This window comes from Nerophis ophidion, linkage group LG03 (genome assembly GCF_033978795.1).
Source record: "Nerophis ophidion isolate RoL-2023_Sa linkage group LG03, RoL_Noph_v1.0, whole genome shotgun sequence".
In the NCBI taxonomy this organism is placed as follows: domain Eukaryota; kingdom Metazoa; phylum Chordata; class Actinopteri; order Syngnathiformes; family Syngnathidae; genus Nerophis; species Nerophis ophidion.
Genome location: NC_084613.1, coordinates 32,878,813 through 32,894,014, shown reverse-complemented (window position 1 = coordinate 32,894,014; position 15,202 = coordinate 32,878,813). Strand labels below are relative to the sequence as shown.

General features: G+C 37.0%; 1 protein-coding gene across 2 annotated transcripts in view; it reads right to left on the bottom strand.

The window, feature by feature from the left end:
- The window catches only part of gfra4a (GDNF family receptor alpha 4a), a 316,518-nt gene that overhangs the window by 10,448 nt on the left and 290,868 nt on the right, over window positions 1-15,202 (bottom strand). For both annotated transcript variants that reach the window (XM_061894914.1, XM_061894913.1), the window contains 2 exons: window positions 12,946-13,055; window positions 2,632-2,766 (listed from right to left, as the gene is read on the bottom strand). In XM_061894914.1, coding sequence (XP_061750898.1) covers window positions 2,632-2,766; window positions 12,946-13,055 — 245 coding nt within the window. The remainder of the gene's footprint in view (window positions 1-2,631; window positions 2,767-12,945; window positions 13,056-15,202) is intronic.

Sequence of the window (15,202 nt, the reverse complement as noted above, 5' to 3'; positions counted from 1 at the left end):
TGGTATACCGGTATTAGTATAGTACCGCAATACTAATGAATCATATTCGGTACTATACCGCCTCTATGTTATACTATGTTATATTATATTATACTATATTGTATTTTATATATATATATATATATATATATATATATATTATGTTGTTTTATATATATATATATATATATATATATATATATATATATATATATATATATATATATATATATATATATATATATAAAAAATGTTGTTATATTATAATTTTATCTCATGTTATTATATTATATTATATTATATGATGTTATGTTGTTGTGTAATTTCATGTTATTGTACAATGTTATTTTGTTATATTATAATGTTATATTATAATGCTATTTCATGTTATTAAATTATGTTATGGTAATTCATGTATTATATTATGTTATGTTTTCATAACGTTATTTCATGTTATATTATATCATGTTATGGTGTTAAATTATAATGTTATTTTGTTGTATTATTATATAATGTTGTGTGGTTATATTATATTGTTATGTTATTGTTTTAGTTATGTTGTTGTATTCCAATGTTGTTTTATGTTATTATATTATAGCATTATGATGTTATATTATGTTATTTAATGTTGTATTATAATGCTATCCCATGTATTATATTATATTATCATATGACATTACGTTCCATCCATCCATTTTCCTATATCAGCTACAATCGGGCGGAAGGCGGGGTACACCCTGGACAAGTCACCACCTCATCGCAGGGCCAACACAGATAGACAGATAACATTAACACTCATGTTGTTGTATTATAATGTTTTTATGTTGTTATATTATGTTATTTCATGGAATCATGCTATGTTATGTTGTATTAAAATGTTATTTCATGCATTATATTATTAGAGTATGTTTTGTTGTCATAGTATATTGATATTTCATGTTATTATATTACGTTATGTCACAGTGTTATATTATAATGCTAAGTGCTAAATACAAAGTGTTTCATGTTTATGGAGTCGTCCAGTACTTTTGGGGATATGTACCTTTTTGTTCCAACTCTGTGATTTGGAGCAATGTCAATGGTGTCAGTAGCTGAGTCGGGCCAGACAGCTAGACCCAGGTCTACAATGCAGCAGGTCCCATTCTTCTTTACTAGAATGTTCTTTGACTTACATTCTTTTTATTCACATCGTTTCTGCTTGTATGCGCTGTGTGTGCGCGCGCTAACTCACTCAACACTATTTACAACCACTCAAATTAATTTATTAATTTATTCCTATCAGTTATGTGCACTGACTTAGGTCATTACAGGGGACTTACATCTGTAGCCAAGGACAGGCATGCTAAAGACCTCATTCCAGTACTTGGAATGTTTGGTCTAACCCCGCACGTACACGAAACCACCCACAGCACAGGCCACACGCTTGATTTGTTCATTACCAAGGTGTCTTGCTGTTTCAAACGGGAACGTTTTGATTTTTCTGGTTACTTCGACCTGCGTGTTCGAACCAAAACTGTTTGTTCAGAGAAGCTACATAAATAACAACATACAGACTCAGTTTGTAAAAATTATTTTACAAAACACATGATCTGTGGAACTTACATACATCAATGGGTCTAATTTACTAAGATCCAAATAACACGCGGTCAACAGTTTGTGCAATCTACAAAACCCAAAACCAGTGCACAGTGTATAAATAGTAAATAAAACAGAATACAATAATTTGCAAATCCTTTTCAACTTATATTCAATTGAATAGACTTCAAAGACAATATATTTAACGTTGAAAATGGTCAACTTTGTTATTTTTCGCAAATATTAGCTCATTTGGAATTTAATGCCTGCAACATGTTTCAAAAAAGATGGTACAAGTGGCAAAAAAGACTGAGAAAGTTGAGGAATGCTCATCAAACACTTATTTGGAACATCACACAGGTGAACAGGCTAATTGGGAACAGGTGGGTGCCATGATTAGGTATAAAAGCAGCTTCCATGAAATGCTCAGTCATTCACAAACAAGGATGGGGCGAGGGTCACCCATTTGTCAACACATGGATCAAAAAATTGTTTAAGAACAACACTTCTCAACAAGCTATTGCAAAGAATTTAGGGATTTGACCATTTACGGTCCGTAATATCTTCAAAAGGTTCAGACAATCTGGAGAAATCACTGCATGTAAGCGGCAATGCCCGTGACCTTGGATCCCTCAGGCGGTACCGCATCAAAAAGCGACATAAGTGTGTAAAGGATATCCCCACATGGGCTCAGGAACATTTCAGAAAACCATTGTCAGGAACTACAGTTGGTTGCTACATCTGTAAAGTGCAAGTTAAAACTACTATGCAAAGCCAAAGCTATTTATCAACAACACCCAGAAACGCTTATTATACACATCCTTGTACATGTAATATATCACTATATTGATTTTAAAAATAAAGTACACATCAAGTACACATATTGTGGGTTACACCTGAGAGTAATGGCATTTCTCCATGGCTCGTGTTATATAGATGTTCGTATATTTGATACTATTTGTTGGGTGTAATTCATCCCACCCCCACTACTTAAACAACTTTGCACTTTGCACGCAATGCAGAGTGATCATTTTGATATGTCTTCATGGCGTCATCAGCATCTTATCTTTGACTCACTCAGGCAGACGTTGTCGTGGAACAACGCCAGGAAGTCCCCACACTGCTCCCGCTGGTGGCCGGCGGCACTGCAGGAGCACCATGGTCCCACGTTGGAGGTGGAATTGTCAAGGTAGTTGGGCGTGACTGTGCTTCCTGGAGCAGGGAACACACACACACACACACACACACACACACACACACACACACACACACACACACACACACACACACACACACACACACGCACACACATTCAGTTGAAATGACTTCTGCAGCTCATGTGAACAAAAGTATTGGGACACCTACCGGAAGTGTAAGGTTTAAAAAATGTGGAGTCTGGGGCTTTTACGAGTGTCCCAATACTTTTGTCCAGACTGTTTTTGGCGATGATGAGAAGGCAACAGCGATTTAAACTGCTTATAGCAGAAAAGTACCACCATAATGACCAACATTATGATACAGTAGCGTAGTTGGCATAAGTATTCATTAAAAACAAGACAGAGGTTTTATTTAACACATATATTTAATTTTTTCAGCTGCTGTAACATAACACACAATTTGACCAGTAACACTGCGTTTGCATATTTCATTACCGTATTTTTCAGACTGTAGAGCGCACCGGAATATTTAAGCCGCACCCACTAAATTTTAAAACCAAAAATATTTTTTCATTTAGCTGAGATAGGCACCAGCGCCCCCTGCGACCCCAAAGGAAATAAGCGGTAGAAAATGGATGGATGGATGGACCTAATACTACAAGCCGCGGCTTTTTATATGTTGTGAAATTAGATATTCACACATAAATATTCTGTAAATGTTTACTGACATACCTTAATTTTTTCCAAATGGTGTCTGTAACACGGCAGTAAAACGGGTGATCAAACAAAACAGAAGTTATCGTCATGGACCCACTAGGTGCGCAAGCTAGCTCTCCAATCAGCTAATCAGGCTCAATAACTCCACGGTGACGTTTTGGTGAAATGACTGTGGAATTTGTGAAACAGAAACAATACAAAAAGAATGCCACTGTAAGTTAAAACTAAACATGTTAGCATAGTAGCTAATGCTAATGATGCTAGCTTCATTACATTATGATAGCAAAAACAAATGAAAACACTCCTACACGACATCACCCATGGGCCGATTTAGTAAGTATGAGTTGTTTTTAGATGTATTGTAAAACTTACAAATGTTGCTCTTGGTGATGAAGAATACATACGAGTAGAACGGGACAGGACTTCTACTTCCGGTTGAAAGAACGGAAATGCAGCATCCAAAAGATGGCGCCGTAGCACAAACAATAACACACCATTTCAGCGCCTTTCTTTTTATTTCACTTCTATAAATTAGCCGCACCGTTTTATAAGCCGCATGGTGCAAAGCCAAGGAAGAAAGTAGCAACTTATAGTCCAGAATTTCCGGTACCACTAGATGGAGTCCGTACCACAGTTTGAAAATACCCGGCTTGTACGACACCTGGATTCTACAAACCTCATTTCAATAAAAGATGGGAAATTGTGTTGGATGTAAATATAAACGGAATACAATGAATTGCAAATCATTTTCAACCCATATTCAGTTGAATATGCTACAAACACAACACATTTGTTGTTCAAACTGATAAACATTTTTTTTTTGCAAATAATCATCAACTTTAGAATTTGATGCCAGCAACACGTGACAAAGAAGTTGGGAAATTTGGCAATAAATACTGATAACGTTGAGGAATGCTTATCAAACACTTATTTGGAACATCCCACAAGTGTGCAGGCTAATTGGGAACAGGTGGGTGCCGTGATTGGGTATAAAAACAGCTTCCCAAAAAATGCTCAGTCTTTCACAAGAAAGGATGGGGCGAGGTACACCCGTTTGTCCACAACTGCGTGAGCAAATAGTCAAACAGTTTAAGAACAACGTTTCTCAAAGTGCAATTGCAAGAAATTTAGGGATTTCAACATCTACGGTCCGTAATATCATCAAAAGGTTAAGAGATTCTGGAGAAATCACTCCACGTAAGCGGCATGGCCGGAAACCAACATTGAATGACTCTGACCTTCGATCCCGCAGACGGCACTTTATCAAAAACCAACATCAATCTCTAAAGGATATCACCATATTGGCTAAGGAACACTTCAGAAAACCACTGTCACTGAATACTGTTTGTTGCTACATCTGTACATGCAAGTTAAAGCTTTACTATGCAAAGTGAAAGCGATTTATCAACAACACGCAGAAACGCCGCCGGCTTCTCTGGGCCCGAGATCATCTAAGATGGACTGATGCAAAGTGGAAAAGTGTTCCGTGGTCTGACGAGTCCACATTTCAAATTGTTTTTGGAAATATTCGACAATCGTGTCTCCGGACCAAAGCGGAAGTGAACCATCCAAACTGTTATCGATGCAAAGTTCAAAAGCCAGCATCTGGGATGGTATGGAGGTGCATTAGGGCCCAAGGTATGGGTAACTTACACATCTGTGAAGGCACCATTAATGCTGAAAGGTACATACAGGTTTTGGAACAACATATGTGGCCATCTAAGCGCCGTCTTTTTCAATGACGCCCCTGCTTATTTCAGCAAGACAACACCAAGCCACATTCAGCATGTGTTACAACAGCGTGACTTCGTAAAAAAAGAGCGAGGGTACATTCCTGTCCCCCCTGCAGTCCAGACCTGTCTCCCATCGAAAATGTGTGGCGCATTATGAAGCGTAAAATAGGTTCTGGAGTGGCTTAGCCGGTTACATGTCACATACAACTACTTTGGCACGTGTTGCAGTCATGAAATTCAAAGTTAATTATTATTTGCAACTCATATGGAAACGGGGTTTGTAAATGATTCCCAAAACGGACTCCACGTGTTCCTCTCGTGTGTGCCGATGCGGCGTCAGCGTCCTCAGCCTCCTTTTCATTCCCCGCTGCAGGGTTTGTTTAGTGATCAGCGAGTACATTCTACATGCTCCACCGAGCTTTGATAAGTGCAAACTCCCTGACAAAAAGCAGTCTGGCTTTCTAGTGCAGTACTGTTTTATCTATTGCACAGCCTTGCGGCCTGCATCCCTAACGTACTCAAAGGAAGTCAAACAATGTTTGTGTAAACTGACTCTGGGCCTGGGGGAGGTGGGGGGGATGTCCGAGTTAAGACCACATTAAAAATTTTTGATTGTCCGATTCACCACAGCAACGAGGGACAGAAAAGGCCTTCTTTAATACAATAAACTAATATTGGACTGAAGCGAGAGATAATTACTATCCGAGTCAAGGTATAAGTTTCATGCAGTCATTTATTAAAAAGTGGAGGATTGATACAGAAAACATAATCATTTTAATTTAGGTGCAATCCCACTGGTAAAAAAATGCACGCCAAAGCAGCTAAAAATTATATTTATATACCGTATTTCCTTCAATTTCCGCTGGGTATAAATTATCCGCATGCCTCGTTTTACTGCCGCGTCAAATTCGGTTTGAAATTCTAAGTTAATTATTATTTGCAAAAAAATAAAGTTTATGTGTTTGAACATACAAATCTCTGAGCCACAATCATAACATCTGAACAGGCAATTTCTGAGGTAACAGCAGGACATCAAATATCTTGCCTTTGTAGTGCATTCAATTGAATATGGGTTGAAAAGGATATGCAAATCATTGTATTCTGTTTGTATTTACATCTAACAAAATTTCCCAACTCATATGGAAACAGGGTTTGTAGATATATTTATATATATATATATATATATATATATATATATATATATATATATATATACATATACATATATATATTTATATATATATATAGTCCAGGGTGTACCCCGCCTTCCGCCCGATTGTAGCTGAGATAGGTACCAGCGCCCCCGCGACCCCAAAGGGAATAAGCGGTAGAAAATGGATATATATATATATATATATATATATATATATATATATACATATATATATATATATATACATATACATACATGTATATATATGTACATACATATATATATACATATATACACAAATATGTATGTATATATATATACTGTATATATGTATACATATATATATATACACATACATATAATATACACACGTGCACACACACACACACCTATATATATTTATATATATATATAGGTGTGCGTGTGTGTATACATATGTGTATACATCATGTAAATATATATTAATGTACATATATGTACATTATATGTATATGTGTGTGTGTGTATATATATTTATATAGGTGTGTATATATGTATATATATATATATGTGTGTATATATATGTGTATATATGTGTATATTTACATATATGTATATATACATATATATATATATATATATATATATATATATATATATCAATCAATCAATCAATGTTTACTTATATAGCCCTAAATCACTAGTGTCTCAAAGGGCTGCACAAACCACTACGACATCCTCGGTAGGCCCACATAAGGGCAAGGAAAACTCACACCCAGTGGGACATCGGTGACAATAATGACCCAGTGGGACGTCGGTGACAATGATGACTATGAGAACATGATACTGTGATACTGATGATACTGATGACTATGAGAACATATGAGAACATGATACTGTGAAACATCAATCCATAATGGATCCAACACAGTCGCGAGAGTCCAGTCCAAAGCGGATCCAACACAGCAGCGAGAGTCCCGTTCACAGCGGAGCCAGTAGGAAACCATCCCAAGCGGAGGCTGATCAGCAGCGCAGAGATGTCCCCAGCCGATACACAGGCGAGCAGTACATGGCCACCGGATCGGACCGGACTCCCTCCACAAAGGAGAGTGGGACATAGAAGAAAAAGAAGAGAAACGGCAGATCAACTGGTCTAAAAAGGGAGTCTATTTAAATATTTATATATAGTAGGGCTGGGCAACGATTAAAAATTTTAATCGAAGTTAATCACACTTTTTCTCTGATTAATCGCGATTAACTGCATTGTATACGCAAAGCCCAATAATGAATTCAAAAGTAGTGTGTAGTGCACCTTTATTGGAATATTCTCCCACATGAACAAAAGCCCCAAAACATTTGTTGTGCAAACACAATTCAAATCCGTACTTCTTAAACAGTAGCAGTTAAATAGCATATTTTATGAAAATCAACTCAAAAAATACAAACATTTAAGCTTATTGCCACTGCCAGGGTATTTAAGTTATCCTGTTTGTTGTGGAAAATAAATATAATCTACATACAAATCTCTGAGCCACAATCATAACATCTGAACAGGCAATTTCTGAGGTAACAGCAGGAACATTTTTTTTATCAGGGATCTTATGTTTAAAAAACCTATATCATAGGTAGTGGGCTGTTTTAGGGAATTTTTGATTAAATTATCCGTAGTAGCAATATTAATAATGTTGTGTTTATTCTGCGTAGTGCACTTAAAATAATTTTGACCATATCTTGGAATTGATATGATGGGAATTTTCCGATCGTTTGCTTGGTGCTTTGATAAACTGAACGCATCATATACATGGTACTATATTGTGATGTTATGAGCCAGGGAATTAAAGAACTACCCTACCCAGCATGCAACAGGAGTGACAAGCATGCGCGGTAGCCCGGTATAGGTTGTGTCGCCATGACGGCATCTTGTATGTTGTGATATGCACGCTCTGAAAGCAAACGTTAAGAACTCAGCCAACACTCCTCGTCTGCATTATTCATAAATAGACAGACAACACATATACTCCGCTGCTTCACAGGCCGCTGGATGTAGCCGGCAAAGTATTCCCATGCTAGCTAGCCGGTCTAGCAAGCACGCGTCATTCAGTCCAAAACGGCCCGATCTATCCTCATCCAGAATGTCTGGCGGTCGTAAGTGATCCCGGAGTGACCACGCTGTAAACCAGCCATGAAATTTGCAGAATTGTCCGGTATATTTGCCAAATGTTCCATCTTTACCAAGAGCCCCGCCACGCTGAAGCCCGTCCGGGCGCCGCCATCTTTATAAGAAAAGGCGTTAACAAAATAAAAGCATGTAAACAACATACGCAAATGCGCGATAAAATAATTGTCGGTGTTAATAAATTGATGAGTTAACTCGTAATTAACGCATTAATTTGCCCACCCCTAATATATATATATATATATATGTATGTATATATATATATATGTGTGTGTGTATATGTGTGTATGTATATTATGTCTATATGTGTGTGTGTGTATATATATGTATATATACATATATATGTATAATTATGTGTATATATGTGTATATATATGTGTGTATGTATATATATATATGTGTTTGTATATATATATATATACTGTATATATATAGATATAGATGCGTGTGTGTATATATTTGCATATTCAATAAATCAATCAATGTTTACTTATATGGCCCTAAATCACTAGTGTCTCATGTGTATGTGTATGTATATACATACATATATATATATATATATATATATATATATATACAGTACAGGCCAAAAGTTTGGACACACCTTCTCAATCAATGCATTTTCTTTATTTTCATGAGTATTTACAGCATAGAGTGTCGCTGAAGGCATCAAAACTATGAATGAACACATTTGGGGTTATGTACTTAACAAAAAAAGGTGAAATAACTGAAAACATATTTTGTATTCTAGTTTCTTCAAAATAGCCACTCTTTGCTTTGATTACTATTTTGCACACTCTTGGCATTCTCTTGATGAGCTTCAAAAGGTAGTCACCTGAAATAGTTTCTTCACAGGTGTGCTTGAAACTCATCGAGAGAATGCCAAGAGTGTGCAAAGCAGCAATTAGAGCTCCAACATTTCTGTAACGATTTGAAAATTACCAGCACAAACCAGCATTATTTTGTTATCATTTTCCAAAAAATCCCTGCTTTTCCCCAAATTCAAATTAAATCCCCATTAAAAAGAATGGAACATTTTTCAAAGTTCCACATCTCAGCCTGTTCAGGAATTGTGTGCTATTTTTCAACAATTATAAAAAAACATTCCAGGTTTTATAGGGACATTTCCCCATTCAAAATGAATTATTCATTATTCAAACATCCACAATTCCCACATTTTACAACCGATTCAAACCATTCCTCCTTCAACACCTTCACTTCATCCTGGAAATTTAAACAACCATTTTTCCATGTTCGAAACATTTCCAGGAATTCCTGTTTTTGTCCAACCTTCTAACCTTGTTTCAAACCTTTTTTACATACCTTTCACATTTTTCAAACCCTTTCAACTGTTCCACCGTCAAAACATTCCTCTTAGTCGGGACAAAAAAAACTAGTTGGTTTAAGAACTTGAAAAATTTCCAGTTTTCTTGAAATTCCATAGTATCATTTTTCAATTAAAACATTTAAACTGACTTGAACATTTCTTTACCGATTTAAACATTTTCAACACCAACCAATTCAGCTCATTCAGCACATTCATGCTCCTTATCATTTTCAAAAAAATCCCCCTTTTTCCAAAATTCCTAAATTTCCAGGAAGTTCCCATTGAAATGAATTGAAATTGTTCCAAGTTGCACAATTCCCACATTTTTCAACATATTCCACTCATCCAACTAAAGCTTTCCCAAGTTCCAAACCACTTTTGGTTTTTCCCGGAAATTCAAACTCTTCATCATTCAAACCATTCCAACATTCAAACTATTCTTACATTCATACTACATTCTGTCAGCATTTCACTTCAACTTCAGCATTGTAGCATTCACACACAATTCCTTCAGGAATTGCCTCATCCACAAAACCCAAAACCAGTGAAGCTAGCATGTTGTATTAATGGTAAATAAAAACAGAATACAACGATTTGCTAATCCCTTTCAACTTATATTTAATTGAATAGAGTGCAAAGACAATATATTTAAAGGGGAACATTATAACAATTTCAAAAGGGTTAAAACCAATAAAAATCAGTTCCCAGTGGCTTATTTTATTTTTCGAAGTTTTTTTCAAAATTTTACCCCTCCCGGAATATCCCTAAAAAAAAGCTTTAAAGTGCCTTATTTTCTCTATCCGTGAAGCCACCGTCCATTTTCCTGTGATGTCATCCAGTGATGCCAATACGGATAGCACAGCAAGATATAGCGACATTAGCTCGGATTCAGACTCGGATTTCAGCGGCTTAAGCGATTCAACAGATTATGCATGTATTGAAACGGATGGTTGGAGTATGGAAGCAGATAGCGAAAACAAAATTGAAAAAGAAACCGAAGCTATTGAGCGAATAGCTATTGACGCTATTCGGGCATGTCTGCCTGAGCATCGCCGGTAAAATGTGCAGACCAACGATCGGAAGTTTTGCATCTTGTGACACTGGATCAACTTAAATCCGTCGATTGGTAAGTGTTTGTTTGGCATTAAATGTGGATGGAGGGAAACGCTGGATGCAAATATAGTTTCAAATGTACATACAGCTAGCCTAAATAGCATGTTAGCATCGATTAGCTGGCAGTCATGCCGCGACCAAATATGTCTGATTAGCACATAAATCAACAACATCAACAAAACTCACCTTTGTGATTTAGTTGACTTTATTGTTGTAAATGCATCTGCAGGTTATCCATAAATCTCTCTGCCATGTCTGCCTTAGCACCGCCGGTAAAATGTGCAGACACTACGGCACATTCAATGGGGTCTGGCGGCAGATTTCTTTGACTTTATCTTTGGAAATGCATCTGCTTTGAGTGTCGCAGGATATCCACACAATCTTGCCATCTCTGTAGTAGCATAGCTTTCGTCGGTAAAGTGTGCGGAACAAACGACTGACCATTTCGTCGGCTTTCCCCACACCCTCGTATTTTGAACAAATTTCGTCCAATTTCTCACCACTTTCGCAACTTTGGGCCAGTGGTGCAACTTGAATTCCTCCCTGTTAGTGTTGTTACACCCTCCGACAACACACCGACGAGGCATGATGTCTCCAAGGTTCCAAAAAATAGTCGAAAAAACTGAAAATAACAGAGCTGAGACCCAGTGTTTGTAATGTGTTTGAGAAAATGGCGGCTTAATTACCTAGGTGACGTCACGTTCTGACGTCATCGCTCCAAGAGCGATAAATAGAAAGGCGTTTAATTCGCCAAAATTCACCCACTTAGAGTTCGGAAATCGGTTAAAAATTATATGGTCTTTTTTCTGCAACATCAAGGTATATATTGACGCTTACATAGGTCTGGTGATAATGTTCCCCTTTAATGTTCGAACTGAGACATTTTTTTTTGCAAACAATTCATTAACTTAGAATTTAATGGCAGCAACACATTGCAAAACACTTGTTACAGGGGCATTTTTACCAGTGTGTTACATGGCCTTTCCATTTAACAACACTCAGTAAACGTTTGGGAACTGAGGTGACCAATTTTTGAAGCTTTTCAGGTGGAATTCTTTCCCATGCTTGCTTGATGTACAGCTTAAGTTGCTCAACAGTCTCCGTTGTCGTATGTTAGGCTTCATATTGTGCCACACATTTTCAATGGGAGACAGGTCTGGACTACATGCAGGCCAGTCTAGTACCTACACTCTTTTACTATGAAGCCATACTCTTGTAACACATGGCTTGGCATTATCTTGCTGAAATAAGCAGGGGCGTCCATGATAACGTTGCTTGGATTGCAACAAATGTTGCTCCAAAACCTGTATGTACTTTTCAGCATTGCCCAATGGCATCGCTTAAGTTCAGGGTTTTCTCCAGATTCTCTGAAACTTTTGATGATATTATATATTAGATTGTGGAATCCTTAAATTCTTTGCAATTGAAAAAAAGTGTTGGTCTTAAACTGTTGGACAGTTTGTTCACGCATCTGTTCACAAAGTGGTGACCCTCGCCCCATCCTTGTTTGTGAATGACTTAGCATTTCATGGAAGCTGCTTTTATACCATATCATGGCACCCTCCTGTTCCCAATTACCTGTGGGATGTTCCACATAAGTGTTTGATGAGCATTCCTCAACTTTCTCTGTCTTTTTTGCCACTTATGCCAGCTTTTTTGAAACATGTTGCAGGCATCAAATTCCAAATGAACTAATATTTGCAAAAAATTAAGTTTACCAGTTCGAACATTAAATGTATTGTCTTTGCAGTCAATTCAATTGAATATAGGTTAAAAAAGATTTGCAATTCACTGTATTCTGTTTTTATTTTCCATTTACCGGTACACATCGTGCCAACTTCACTGGTTTTAGGTTTTGTAGTTGCACACTGATATTTTAAAAAACACTAAAGGCAACTCTTATTGATGTTGATATTCAACACTGTAGTTGTTCGTAAAACAAAAAGGTCGTGCTCATAGACTAATCTGCGAATGGTCAAGTCTTGGTGGATGACAGTTCATTACATTGTGGTCTTCTATCTCGGTGTGTTCCTTACCGATCAGGCCGGTGTAGGCCAGCAGACACGCGCCGTGGTCCTCCTGCTTGCAGCCGCTGGCGCTCTGTTCCCAGGGCTGGCAGTCGTACTGGAACTGGGCCCAGCGAGACCTGGAGAAACGTGTTTGTCGTGAAACACAATTGATATCTCTGATGACGTCTCACTCGGTTTAAAACTCCAGGAGGACAGTGCGATAACAGCAACACCCGATGTTGATGATATACACTTTTAACACTATCATTGTAGCGTGAAGATGCATGTTGACGTGTCAGGCACATTTGACACAAAGGCGTCTGCAACGAACTAGCATTCTCGCCAGCGGCTAACGCCCCTGGACAGTGCAAAGCCACTTTTAAGTCCCATTATTTGGCTTAATGAAGGTAAAGAATGCTATGTTTCATAATGATTGGAAGACATCATACTATCCTCATACTACAGAGCCTATGAAGATATGCTAACCAATTAGCCATGTGCAGATCGATACCGCTCATACGAGATCTTTACACTCAAAACAAAATATCGATTCTTTTGATGCTTTCTTTTCAGGGGTGTCCAAACTTTGTCCACAAAGGGCCGAATACTGAAAAGTGTAAGTATGCGGGGGCCATATTGATATTGTTTTAATTTAAAACATGTAAATGTTAAAAACAGATGTTGTGTGAACTTTGTATTTTAGGTGGCTAAATTATTATCAGTGATTATTTATATGTTATATGTTTTTCCCATATAATAATAATATAATAATAATAATAATAATAATAATATGGTGGTTTAATTGCATAACCTGGTGTGTCAAAAATTATGTTTGTACGAATAATTCAGTTACAAATTCAACATATTTTATTATGATGGTTGTTAGTATTACTTAATTTTTTAATTACCTAATGAAACATTGTTTATATTTTAAGTATATTTTATTTTTATTTTGAAAACTTGTAATATTTTAGATCACGATTGTCTAAACATTTTCCAGCAAGGGCCACAGATTGTATAGTCAACTATGGCATGATATATATATATATATATATATATATATATATATATATATATATATATATATACGTTAAATGCTAAGAACAGTATTAGATATATTTAAAGGCAACACTTTGTGTTATTGGCGACTAAGTGGATTATTATTATAATTAATAGTTAAAAAAGCAGCTTTTTCCTCATTTAATTCTCTTTTTTCTTACATTTTACAGTTTTTTTATTGAATTTTTTGAAAATACATAACTTTTTAAACTTCAGCAAACAGGTTAAGTTGATTTGCACAAGTGGTTTATTTGTATTTTTTATTTTTTTGGTATCAGTATTATATGTATATATATATATATATATGTATATATATATATATATACACACATATATATACACATATATATATATATGTATGTATATGTATGTATGTATGTATGTATATCAGGGGCGGTTCTAGGCATGCTTATATGAGGGGGCAGTCAGAAATGTGAAGGGGGCATCATGTGTACACATCATGCTCTAGCACTTTTTTTTCTGTGCTTATAGCAACGATGCTTTCTTCATTGAAATGGGTCTTTAGCTGTGTGTCCAACCCCAACCTGGAGTAGTGGATTGCACTTTGTCAGGCCTCTACCTTCAGACCTGTCCAACTTGGGTGTCCCACCTGAAGACTAAGCTCCTGCTGGTATAGCTCTTACGGTCACTGAGGCACGCAAACCCCCTGACCACAATAAGGTGGCAATCCCTTAGAGGGGAAACATATAACAGCGCTGCCATATTTCCGACAGGGGAAACAGAAGCAGGCGTCTCGCACCACAGAATACTCTAGCCATGGTCGTGTGCGGTACCAGGCAGGATTGATTGATCTTAATGTTGTACCAAATGCACGCTTTGGGTAGCCACCCAAGTATTGGCTGAGATGGTGCGTTGCCATTTAAGTCACTGGTAGCTGAGCAGGCTGCTTTGGGGAAGCGCTTGTTGGGAAACGGAGGGGGCTGGTGCAGGATGAAACCGTGCTTGCTGGTGCTAAAGGTGCAGTATTGCTAGCAGCTGGTCCCTGATGTACTAGCAGTATCATCATTGCTACTACTACATGCAGGAGCAGGACTAGACTTTTTAAATGCTCTGAAAAATGGATGCATTACAGAGCATTAACTTTCTCTTTGTGAGCTGCTGGAAGCTGGAGCAGAAAATAAGTAAGCTTGAATACCAACAGAAAAAATCTGCTGTGATTACATGAAGAAAAACAACAACAGTACAGGACTACAGCCTGGGGGGG